Source organism: Phyllostomus discolor, chromosome 10 (genome assembly GCF_004126475.2).
Source record: "Phyllostomus discolor isolate MPI-MPIP mPhyDis1 chromosome 10, mPhyDis1.pri.v3, whole genome shotgun sequence".
Lineage (NCBI taxonomy): Eukaryota > Metazoa > Chordata > Mammalia > Chiroptera > Phyllostomidae > Phyllostomus > Phyllostomus discolor.
This window is the reverse complement of record NC_040912.2, coordinates 94,263,054-94,275,893: the sequence shown is the minus strand read 5'-3', so window position 1 is coordinate 94,275,893 and position 12,840 is coordinate 94,263,054. Positions and strand designations below refer to the sequence as shown.

General features: G+C 56.8%; 1 protein-coding gene across 2 annotated transcripts in view; it reads right to left on the bottom strand.

Annotated features, from left to right (window-relative positions):
* RBM33 (RNA binding motif protein 33) overlaps nt 1-12,840 on the bottom strand; it is an 81,908-nt gene that overhangs the window by 50,920 nt on the left and 18,148 nt on the right. For both annotated transcript variants that reach the window (XM_036011068.1, XM_036011069.1), the window contains exons 4-8: nt 12,133-12,209; nt 9,969-10,281; nt 4,050-4,221; nt 944-1,152; nt 23-305 (exon numbers count right to left, since the gene is read on the bottom strand). In XM_036011068.1, coding sequence (XP_035866961.1) covers nt 23-305; nt 944-1,152; nt 4,050-4,221; nt 9,969-10,281; nt 12,133-12,209 — 1,054 coding nt within the window. The remainder of the gene's footprint in view (nt 1-22; nt 306-943; nt 1,153-4,049; nt 4,222-9,968; nt 10,282-12,132; nt 12,210-12,840) is intronic.

Here is a 12,840-nt window from a genome sequence, read left to right as displayed (position 1 = left end):
CAGCAGCAGGGGGGACACGTACCTTGCACGGGCGTCACCACCGCCCCTTTGAAGTGGGGGTTTATGTGGATGTTCTTGGGCTGCTGAGGAGTCACGGGCGGAGGGGTCATCATCACCCGGGGGGCCTCCATCTGGGGCGGCACGTGCATGCCCTGCGGCGGCGAGGGGTGGTGCGGGGGCTGCAGGGGCAGCAGCGGCTGCAGGGGCTGCTGCTGGAACAGGCTCCGGATGGGCTGCTGCTGGGGTGGGGGCGGGGGCGGCGGGGGCTGAGGCTGTGCTGGAGGAATCAGTCTTGGAGAGTGCGTCTAAAAACCACCAGAAAAGACAGAATCGCAGGAGTCAACATTTAGAAGCAAAGCAAAGACGACTGACGTGGCACAGGCTTACACAGACTAAAGCGTAAAAGCTACAAGTTGGAGCAGAGTTCACAGCAACGAGTTGTACGAGACAGCTCCAACTCAGAGTGAGCTCACACCGACGACGGGCACCAGGCGCTGGGCAGAGCAGCTGTTCGCCTGCACAGTGAGCGTGTGATGGGTCTCAGGGCGAGGAGGCGGCACGGCAGTCCGAAAGACCTTGTGTGGGTTCCCAACGGAAGAGATTCCGTCCACCCCAGCGAAACTGCCCACGGCAAGCCCAGCGCCGCGCTGAGGACCAGACACGAGCCACTGGGCCCGCGCCGCAAGCCCCCTCTGCAATCGCCCCTCCAGAAGGTCGTACTGCAGCTGCCTTCCCACGCAGCTGCGAGCGGAATGGCTGTGCCTGCCTCTCAGATCCCAGCGGACAGAACGTGGAGGACCACAGATGACACTGCTGGACTGTAAGGAGCCTGCAGCCCTTACTCCGATGACTAACCCTCACTTCCAGGCTCAGAGCTCCACGCCCAGGAGAGCCCACTCCCGTCCGCCCTGGCTTTAGGCTCGCAGCACGACCGTGACCTTACCACAACGGGAGGCTGTGTGGGGAGCAGCGCAGGGCGGTGGTCCTTCACGCGGCCCCGCTCGCTGCTCTCTCTCCGCTGGTCCCCCACGCCACGGCACATCAGGGTGCCGCCTCTCCGTCCGCCCCGCCGGGAGCCATAGCGGCCCTGCTTGTGCTGGCGCTCTCTTTCTTCAAACTCAAGCAGTGCGGCTTTGGCCTCCGCTGAGAGCTCTGTTGGAAAAGAGGTGCACACGTCGGAAACACACGGAGAGCGGGAAGGAGGCTGTCAGGGACCACGTGGGGAAGATGCACGGGACAGCGGAACCCGGCACAGCAGCGTGGCCCCCACAACAGACAACTGCACCACGGCAGCGGGCAGGACCCCAGGGCCACTGGCGAGACCTGCTCGGTGAGGGCACACTCTGCCCATGGAACACCAGCGTCTCCTGTGGGAATGCTCACTAGGGACTGCTGACGTCCATACGCAGAGGGCAGCTAAGGTGAGCACACGATTCGGCTGCGGGGCGGGGGCCGCCACGCTCATGCACCCTGATGGCCGCCAGCAATGCTCAGGGCCCGGCTGCCTGGCCCCCCGCCACACATAGCTGTCCCAGTGGCCCTGGTACATGCACTGCTGGTGCACAGGGGCACAGCAACTCAGAGAGTTTATGCAACAAAACAAATTCCGGACTCTTCTGCATTTGAAACAAAACTATTAAGGCAATCACCCCAAAGTCAAACAACTAGAGTGAATTTTATACACAACAGAAAGCATTTACTATTACTGTTTCAAATTTTTAGTTTTCTGAAAAAAATTTTTTTAAAAATCTTTAGCATGTGAAGACCCCTGACAAATGCACGCCCCCTGACAAACAGCCACATCAAAGGGGAGCTCAGTCACCTGAGAAACAGCCCACTGGCACCCACCCACCCGTGTGGGGCACCAGTAGCCCCCGCCCACCCCCACCTGGCCGCGTTGGGGATCTGAAACACAGGGACCCTGCCCTCAGGAAGCCTCGGGGGGATGGGGCACGTCACCCTAAACTCTGAAGAGAAAGGCTGACGGACCCGACGCAGCTCCCTTATTGAGTGCTGGGCTGCGAGCGCCACCTTGCAGGGTGCGCGCACACCGGGAGGCAGCCTCGCGCCCCCCTCCACCTTGGGGGGGTGGGGGGGGCGGTGTAAACGTCACCAGTGTCTCCTCCCTTGGACTCCACAGTCGGCTCCAAACTCTTCCAAAAGCTCTCAGCCCCGTTTCATTTCCTTGAAATGGTTTCTACGGTAACCCCCGCCCCCAATGAATCGAGGCCCCGCTGGAAGGAAAATCTAATTTCTCCTTGACAAGCGCGGCTCCCACCCTCATCTCGACCGCAGGGCTGGCTGGCACGCACTGCTTCTGCGGTGCGTCGGCAGTTCCTCTTCCAGCGGTTCTAAAGTGTCAGGACTAATTTCACTGTCCCCAGTAATAAAATGGTTCCAAATGACATCTTTAATCAGCACGTAAAAATGCTTTCCTCCAATTGAGACAAGCTGTCACAAAAGGTCACCAAAATATGACAGGATGGAAATTACATTTGTAACTTCAGCTGAAATGTTAATTTCCCTCCAAGTGTTTTCTGAACCTCGTCCAGATTCTGAAGTAAAGAGATACAGGTCAGCGTAACGAAGCTTTGCGCCGCACCGTCCCTTTCTGAAGTGCGCTCAAGGAAAACGTGTTTCCACACCGATGACCGCATCACAGTGGGACTAGCACGTAATGGGTAAGTGTTCACAGGGCACACCGTCTGCTCGGCAGAACAGAAGGAGCAAGTCATAGTCCGGTTTTGCATGACACCTGAACCGGGAGGCGAGTGAAAGGCTGCCACTCGAGCCCGCCGCTGTCCGCGCCTGGGCCGAGGTGAGGCAGGCAGGGATGGCGGCCAGGGGCCGCGCAGAGGCAGCGAGGGTCAGGGAAGGGCAACCCAGGAAATCCACCACAGCCTCCAGGGAGCTAGCTGGCCGCAGAGAGAAAGGTGCCTGCTGGGGACCATCTAGTGACTCCTCAGCTCAGAACGTGCGGCTACCCCAGTTTCGACAGCTGGGTGCATCATCTCCCTAAGTGACACAGCAGCACCATGCCCGGCTGACGAGACAGCGGAAACTCCCCCGCCCACCCCCAGCCTGAGACGCGCGCCCCGGCGGGCCTGCTCTGTGACATCAGCGCTCCTCCTGCTCAGCTGAAGGGCACTTCTTAGAAACTTCTACAGTCCTGGACTGGCAACTTTACACCTAACTTGAGGAAAGCCTGGGAAAACCCTGGGCCAAGGTGGAGAAGGAAGAAGCTGTCCGGGGAAGGCGTGGAGAACGCCGGGCCTCCAGAGCGAGCTCCCCATGGGGCTCGCCGCTGCTCGGGGTGCATCTCCAGGCCCAGCGTCCTCTCGGGGAACCACACCTGCCACTCGAAGCTGTGTGCTCGTGTTCTCAACCAAAAATGGGTGCAGATGATGGTTTAAGAAGTGACAAAGGTAGTGACCGAGGGTCAGTGTCTTGGTTGTCATTGGGACCAAGACCAGAGGGTGGTGCAGCCCTCCGGCCTCCTCCCCGGGCCCCTCCGCCTCAGAACAGGACACCACACCCCGAGGCCCTCAGAGCGCAGCTGCGGTGGGGAGCAGCAACACCAGGGTACAGCAGCAATGGGCCTGCGCTGGGCCCCGCCGTCCACCTCTGAAGCAGAAGACCTGGGAGGGGGTCCAGAAACCCGTGCTAACGAGCCCTCCGGGTGCTTCGGTGCTCACTCGTGGCTGAACACCACGGCTCTGTTCTCTGCCGCGGGCGGACGCTGGGAGAAGCCCTGGGGCAGGGGCCAGCCCTGGAAGAGGCGCTCCGGCGACCCGCAGCAGCCTGCTGCCAATCCTGAATGGCAGGGTTTGCGCAGGATGTGGGTCAGTCGATCACACCCACAAATAGGCCACCTCGCATTTTCGCAGAATGACTGGGACGGCACCGCAGCCCGGCGCCAAGCCCACACGGACACCACCCTCCGATGGCCTCTGTGATGCCTGAGAACGCCAGCTGGTCTTCTCATAATAGTGCTGCGGGAGAAGCTGGAATGGGGGTGAGGAAAGATGAGAGACAGGCAAAATAGTTACCCAAAGTTTCCGGAATGTTCCTTCTCTCTCGAGTTACATCCGAGAGCCTAATAATTGTTCCTTCTTTCCTTTCGGTTTTGAAACGTAATCGTCCAGATTCTTCATCCTCATCATCTTCTTCATCTGATTCTTCTCTCGTTTCCTTCTGCAGTTCCAGAGTCTCCACGCCCCCCTACACAGCAGACACACACAACAGGGGGAAGACGGTGAGCTCGTCTCCTCTTGAGCTGAGGGTGGGAGAACGTGAGTTCTTTACGTTTAAGATGTAAAGACGCCTCATGATGTCCTAACATAAGGCCATGTGCAACGCTGAGCTGATTCTAAAACAAAATCATCTCAAACATTAAAAACTAACTTATCGTAAAAAAAAAAAAATTACGTTCCCACGGGTTGCTGATCACACTTCAGAGGGAACGCATGTGAGTCCCCAACCCCCCGCTGGCTGGGCGTCCGACCCAGACTCGAGCCGAGTGAGATATGTCAGCGCAATGAACACTGGGTTCCGGGGGCTCCCTCGCTGGCACATGGCCCACCTCGCCACCACGTCACACACACCAGATGACGGCACACTGCTGCCCACCACACAGGGAACTGTTGGAGGTCTCCCCTTTGTCACCCCCCCAATCCCACACCCACCCGGCGCTGGGTCTGCTGCCACCACGGAGCCAGCCACCCGGCCTCGTTGCGCAGTCCCTGCTGCTCACTGGCACCGGCCCGCGCTTCGCGCCTCACACCGCCATATTGCTGCTCTGCCAAAAGCCCTGCTCCAGTGCCACACCAACTGCCCCTTCCCCACCGACAGCCCCCCACCCCCTGCACCGCACGCATCCTCCCGACGCCTGTCGCCTCCCACCCCGTGCTGGGTCAGACTGCTGGACAGACGCCTGCTGAGTGCCGGTTCTCGGAAATGCTTTTCATAGCGTTAAAAACTGTCTATCTTCACAGCCCGTCATTTTTAAGTGTCCCGCACTCATGACAGAGTGAAAATCGAACTGCTGCACTCGCAGATGCACACGACACGGCACAACGCCGTCGCTGCACCCTCTCCCGGCAGCTGCTGCTCGAGAGGGCCGGCTGCAAGTGCGCATACTTGTTGCCATTCCTCCTACAAGCAGAGACACACCTTCAGGAGCGCAAACCCTGCAAATAAAACGACGAATGTAAACTACAGCTTTCGTTTAGGCCTAGTGACACACGAAGTCCCCCCCCCCCCCAACACTAGCACTGCTCCAGCACTGGCACCGGGCTCCCACCACAGGCGCCGCCTCCTGCCACAGCGCAGACTCCGGCGCTGCAGGGCCGGGGCGGGGCCTGAGCGTCCTTCTGCACCGAGAGCAGCGCGGGTGACGCCCACAGGTGGTGCAGTCCCCGCTCTGAGCAGAAAGGCCACCGAGGAGGAAAAAACTGATGACCGATACAGCAAACTCCATCCCAACAGCCGTCTCTCATCCGACCGTTAGCAGTAAGGACGGTTCAAGGACCCTCCAAACAAGCTGAAGGGACAGCACGACAGCACCAGAACTAAGGTGGTTTACTCAGCGCCTGTACCTCCACCTGAGAGACCGGAAGAGGGCCGAGGAGCCGTGAGTCGTCTCTCTGAAACACACACAGATGACTCTTGAACACGGTGGGGGTTGGGGCACAGATCCTCCGTGTCGCCCAAATACTGAACGTCTTCCCTGCTGTCAAGGCCGAGTCCGAACAGAGGCCTCAAACGTGAGGCCAGTAAGGCAAAAGAAAGAAAAGAAGGGCTGGCAATGAAAGATGGAAGTGGGTTTACTAATGGGTAAAGCTTGGCCCAGCATGGCTGTTGGGCTCTCCCCAGTGTGATCTACGACACAACGCAGTCTTCATCACAATCCAACCGGAGGTGGCGTAGACGCCAGCAAGCCCATGACAGGGCTACCATGGAAACTCGAAGGCCCCAGAAAAGACCAGACAGCCCTCAGAGGCAGAACCCAGCTGGTGGCCTCACACCCCCCGAGGCCATGCCACAGCGATGAAGGCAGTGCCGCACCGGCAGTAGGCGGGAGAGCCCGGAGAGAGACGCAGGTTCACACGGTCAACTGACGCTCAGCACAAGCAGGAGGGCAAGAGGCTCATGGGGGGTGGGAAGGCCTTTGCAGCAGGTAACAGTGCAACAGCTAGCAAACGCACCGGGAAGGATGAACCCCATGCCACACAGACACTCCTCACCTGAGACAGAGCAGGGGCCTAAGCCAGAAACAGCTAATAGTATAAAGCTTCCAGGAGAAAACGGGGGATTTATCTTTGCAACTTTGGGGTAGGCAAAGATTTCTTGGGTCACAAAATCAGTGTTCACAAAAATTAAAATTTTCTGCTTGTGAAAAAATACCTTTAAGAAAGTTAAAACCCAAGCCACAGGCTTAGAGAAAATATTAATTCTGCATGTCTGCAGTGGACTTACACTCAGAACACACGGGTACTGCGAGCTACACAGAGAGCACACAGACTTCGTGGACACGTGTGTACGTGTGTATGCAGGCGTTCTGTGCAGACTACGGACAGTAGGCGGGGACGACTAACAACACCGAATGCCGGGGAACTGAGGCCCTCACACGGGTGGGGGAGAGGAGGACGGTGCGGTCACGCGGAGAGCCCTCTGGGCAGTCTGTGTGGGACTGGACTCGCCGCCAGCTCACCTCGGGAGCGCCCCCCAGCCCCGACCAGGGGGCAGACGCGCCCCGGAGGGTGCGGACAGTGCCTTCCTGCCCTAACTGCTCACACAGGCGGCGGGGCTTTCTCAGCGCTGCTCGGCGTGCCGGCGCACGCCGGGTGCCGTAGCAAACCCTGGCGTGGCGGTCACGCCACGCTGCTGAGAACGGAGCGCGGTGGGGGTCTGACCTCGGAGGTCGGTGCCGGCTCTGCCCCAAACCCCAGGGCCCCGAGGGCCGCTCGCTCGGATGGAGTGAGTGATAAGGAAGGAACCTGAAAAGAAGGCGACCTCGTGGCCCAGGGAGCAGCAAGGCCGGGTCACGCGCGCTCCGACCCCTCTGACAGCAGCAGAGGGCGACAGAAGGAGGGCGACCGGGCTCAACGCAAGAGCATCCTGAGCACCACGGACAAGAAGCAAGCGCCCCGCCCCGCCCCGCCCCGCATGAGACACGGGGAGGTCTGCGTGAGACGCCAGCAGGTAGGACGCCTAGAGGGCGCACGGGAAGAAGGGACCGATCCCAGAGAGAAGAAGGGCCCCTGCAAGTGTCACTAACACGTGACAAGAAGATCTGACCCCAGGGAGGAGCTGCACCCCCGGCCCCTGCTGAAGTGAACTGCGTGCTTACAGGGCCGGCGACAGAGGGCGGCCAGGCCGAGGCATCCGACCGACCTGGCAGCACAGAGGGGCAGCCGTGGTTCCACAGCAAACAGACCTCCAAAGCGTCCGAGCAGGACGAGACAGTCAGACTCCACCCGTCGGCACCCACGAGTCACCGAGAGCGGAGTGCACGCAGCCACTTGGTGCTCCCCAGAGTCCAGCCGACGGCACTGGAACTCGGCCGGCACCGTGGGACTCTTCCAGGGACGCCCGATCTGCTACCCTGCGTGTGCACCGTCAGCCGGAAACTGTTTTCACAGAACAAGGTTTTGTGAAATCTCATTGTTAATTTTCCTTCCTCACCCAAGAACACCACTTCACTGTTTTTAGAGAGAAGAATGAAAGGGAGAAAGAAACATCAACTAGCTGCCTCCCATCCACGCCCAGACTGGGGACTGAACCCACCACCTTTCGGTACAGAACGGGGCTCCAACGGACGAGCCACCCAGCCAGGACTCGCCGTGTTGGTTTTTAAGGCCCTAAATAAACTGACTGCTTAAAGCAAAAACCTTCTGACAAATAATCTCCTTCCTAAGTACAGATCTGTACATCAAATCCGGACTCACTCTCAAGGGCAGGACCAGCAAACGGTCCAGGACGCAGGGACCGTCCCACCTTTGGGTGCAGCCAAGGGAACACCCGGTGGCCCTGCCACAGGCCTCACTCCACCGCTGGAGTCTGCCCCACCGACACACAAGCTGATGGGCAGTGGCAAGATAAGACGCTGCAACTAGGGAATAACTAGGCACGGTTTTAAAAGATCGGGGCTTGGTTTTTGGGAAGCACTCTAAGGGGCGTCCCCCACACAAGAGGGTGCACAAAAGCCACCCCAGGGACCCAGAGAGCGCCTGCCCGCGCTCGTGGGGACGGCCGAGAGCAGCAGCCGCAGGGCTGTCGGAGCACGAGCACCCGGCACACCTCCTGCAGGACCCGCCGACCGAAGCCCCGCACGTTCAGCGCTGCATCCGCCTCACGGAAGACGTTCGGAGAGAATCAAACCTAGAAACGACTACTGAGACGCTGCAACACAATCTGGACTGCACTGTCTAAGGTCCGCGTCCACAGCCCTTGAGAAATTACATGCATCCTCGAATACGTACCTCACTGGTCAAAACCCTGCAGTTTTTGACTTTCTTCTCCAACGGAGCCCCCCCGGAAGGAGAACACAAGGCGCGAGGGCAGAGGCCCCGGCCCGGGGCTCCGCGCCCCTCCCCCACCGCCCCCGCACAAGCCCTGCACTCTGAACACCCCAACGCCCCACCGCGGCCGTGGAGGCACGCTCCTCCCTCGTGAAGCTCGCTGAACGCTTGTTTCTAAAGACAAACCGCTTCTCCTTCCTCTTTCCAAAAGCAACCAGAGGTGACCCCTGAAGATGGTTCACTCTTCACTGGATGCAGAAAACCCCACAAAACCATGCCAATCAAGACGTTCAAATATCCCTGTTCACCTTGAGAACACGTGTGGAGCTGCCGAGGCTGTCAAAGGTGTGCATACTCAAAAAACCACCAAGTATCTGAAAGATGCCACTTTAAAGAAGCACTGTGGCCCAGCCCATGGATACAAGGGTGGGGTTGGCAGGTGTGCCCGGGCCCCACGGGGGGGTGGACACAGGGCTGGTGGCCCAACACGAGTGCTGAGTTTGTGCTGCACACGCTTAAAAGTGCAGAGAGCGGCGCTGCACCGGAGGGTTCAGGTGTAGATTCTCTGAGCACATCCAGGTGAAGAGTGCCCAGGATGCAGCCCAGAACTCACTGAGCTCGCGGGCGCACCCGCCCGCCGCCCGGAGGTGGTCCCACCAAGAAAGAGCACTTGGACCTAACCCAGAAGAGGAAGCCGCACGGAAGACAAAGACGTCCCGGGAGAAACTGAAGAAAGAACTGAGGGCCTGGGAGTAAATTCGGCATAAAATACACACTAATAAAAGTAAAAGCAGGAACAAGATCTCTTTTCGTGATGAATCGCTACAGACAGAGGAGCAGCCCATCACTAGTGCCTCTTTGTCCACTGGTACCTCAGAAAAGAGCACCACTATGGAAACCACCTCTCTGAAATGCAGATCAGCACAATCTCACCTCCCGATCACAGACAGCAAACCCCTTGGCCGTCCCCTAACGCGACCTCCCATCTCTCTATTCCAGTTTGGACAGGTCTCCTGCGGGAAGGGTGAATGAGCAGGACATCAATCACTGTGGGATATTAGCACCGCCAAGATGTCTTTAGCAGGTCAATAATCTTTTCACCTGCGGAGGACTTTATCAGATCCTGTCTAACGCTGGATGAAAGCTCCGCATTAAGTACTGCTAACAATCGACAGAGTGTCTCGGCCACACAAAGCCGCTCGCTTCCTCGGGGGCACACTCTTCAAGGTCACCATTCCTGCGGCCTTCCAGAGTGACAAAGGAGCATCGCCTCCAGCCGAACAAGCTGTCAACACAAACTTTGTCATAGCTCAGATAAAGAAACTGGCAGACAGTGATAATCGGGTCTAATTTCACTCCCTCCCGAGGGAGGGGCGAGATCTCTAACCCATCTGGAACCAGCGGCAGGCAGCCCGTCGTCCACGGCGGACAAAGGGGAGGACTCACCGTGAACTCGTCCAGAGGCTCGTTGATCTCGATGTCCAGCACCTCGTCGTTGTACAGCGGCTCCTCCTCGGGCTCCTCCACGTACTCCATGTGGTCTTCGGCCAGCTCGGCCTCCTGGCCCTCGTACTGGCCTTCCTCCGGGTACTCGTGAGCGTACAGCGCAGACCCGTCGGCCTTGGGGTAGCCCAAGTCGTCCTCTCCTTGCTCATACTCGGACTCCTGCTCTCCGGCCTGGCCATGCGTGTGGTCGGACAGCTCGTAGGATGTGACCATGCCAGAGGTGGTTTTCAGACTGACTGTGACGCCCTGAGAACTACAGAGGACAGACACCCAGAGAGAGGAGCCAGTCAGAGTGGAGGTCGGGACTAAGTCCGAGCAGTGGTAGACGATGAGCCTTGAAGGGGGGAGGGCTGTTTCAGCTCTTGTGAATACACATGGACTCCACCAATGGCCAAGCTGGCGTCCCATGCCCCGATGAGACAGCACCCCCCCCTCCCCGATCTGCAGGTTCTCTGACCAAGAGCAGCAGACTGACCAGACCAGAGAGCAGGTCTGACCAGCAGAAGCTCAGGACTGAAAGCAGAAAGCAGAGAGAGTGTATTTCACTCTGACCACCAGAATGGAAAGGATGGCATCTGCTTTCTTTCTTTTTTTTTTTTAAATAACATTTTATTTATTTATTTTTAGAGAGGGAAGGGAGGGAGATAGAGAGAGAAACATCAACGTGCAGTTGCTGGGGGTCATGGCCTGCAACCCAGGCATGTGCCCTGGCTGGGAATCGAACCTGTGACATTTTGGTTCGCAGCCCGCGCTCAATCCACTGAGCTACGCCAGCCAGGGCTAGCATCTGCTTTCTAATATTTCAAAGTAAAAAGTAGGAGCATTGCTCTTTAAACAAAAAACCATAGATGGAATTTTTTTAATCTATGGTGCAAATTATATAAAAATATTGAAAAGGGAAGTAAAACTACCATTCAATATTCAAATACATAAAGTTTACCGTAGTTACAAACACAAAAAATATTACTTCATTATTTCTGAGTAACATACAGGGGGTTTTAAAACTGCAAAAAAAAATCATATTCTACCTATTAAGTCACAAAAGCCAAATACCACCTGGCTGGTGCAACTCAGTGGACTGAGTACGGGCCTGAGAACCAAAGTGTGGTGGTTCAGTTCCCAGTCAGGGCACAGGCCTGGGCTGTGGGCTGGGTCCCCAGTAGAGGGTGTGTGAGAGGCAACCACACACTGATGTTTCCCTCTCCCTTCCTTCCCTTCTCTCTGAAAATAATTTTTTTATAAAGTGAATACCAACAGTAAGACATAAGGTAACACCTAAAATGCAAGATTTTGCAGAAATCTAAGTCCTACACATTAAGTACCTAATATTAACAAAACATTAAATGCACCTCACAGACATGTGGCTTAAAAACTGGACAAGTGTGTTTCAAGGGCAGCCCACGGTGTGATGGTGTCTGGAGGCGGAGGCTTCTGGAGGTGCTGCAGGCGTGAGGGTGGAGTTTCGTGATGGGATCAGTGCCCCATCATCAAAGGAACCCCAGAGGGCCCTCACCCCTGCTGCCCCGTGCGAGCCCGGCGAGAAGGTGCCCCCTGAGCACGAGGAAGCAGGTCCTCGCCAGAACCCGACCAGCCCCGCACCGTGAGAGGGAAAGCCTGCCGTTTACGAGCCGCCCAGGCTGCGGTGTCGTCACGGCAGCGCAGGCGGACCACAGCAATTGTATTCAGACGTCCAGCTGGAGTCTGAAGTAGAAACCGAAGGCATGTCCGCAGTGGCAATTCCCAGACGGCAAACAGCCAGGTGTGACTCACACCTAGGGAACACAAGTCCGGATGGGGGGCGGCGGCGGTGGCAGCAGTGCCCAGCTCGGGAGCGCAGCGGGCAGAGGGGCTCCCCTGCGCCCTCCGGTCACCGCTACAGGCCGGGCCGTTGAGCGCGCGGCCAGCAAGGGTCTCACAGGGCCGCTCTGAGCAGGAGGCCGTGCGGGGCTCTCCCACTGCAGCCGCGCTGGTGTTCCACTCACAGTGCGGCCCGAGGCTGCAGGGCACACCACACGAAGCTGTCCCTAGTAGAGGCACGGATTTCAAACAGTCCTTATCACCTCAGCTAAAGAAAGAACACTTTTAAGAAGTTAACAGTGAGTACCTGAAATTTTCTTCATCTTCATTATCACTCTGTAAAAGATCATCGTTCAGCTCTTCATCCGACAAATCAGACTGATTCTAATTAAAATAAGAAATCTCATTAATGCATGTCACTTCCATAAAAAGACGTGTTACAAAAGTGCAAAATCATGTTGACTGGATTGTTTCCAACCTTGCTGTGAAAACATTTGCTATTCAGGAAGTTTTGTCGGTTGCTACAAGCAGCGACAAAATCAAGAAATCCTACCCAGAGCGCACTGGCTAGCCACCCCAGGCTAGTTTTTAGATGCAAAGTCAAGTAAGTGCAGAAGCAACAAGCATAATGATCATACTTATTCTAATTCTAACCAAAAAGGGGGGGAGGGGTAAGTTTTTGATGACATCCCACAAAAATGTTTGCCATGCACCTACACAAACAAAATGGTATTCTTAAGACTTTACTAAATTTAACAATTTTAGTACCCAAAATCTAAAGGCTTTTTAAAGAGAAAGAAAAGGAGGAGAACTCTGGAAGCGAACAGACTTTAGACAGCCAGGGCGTCTAAAGTCTGACAGAGGCATCCCAGCGACTCCGCCAACTGGTGAAATTTCTATGGGTCCAGGTTTTAAGTAAAATACTCACCGGTATCTTGGACAGGGAGAAGGGGCCAGGTCACACTTTCCTTCCCTACGTAAAATTATTTCTATGGGATGTGCAAATTACCACTGC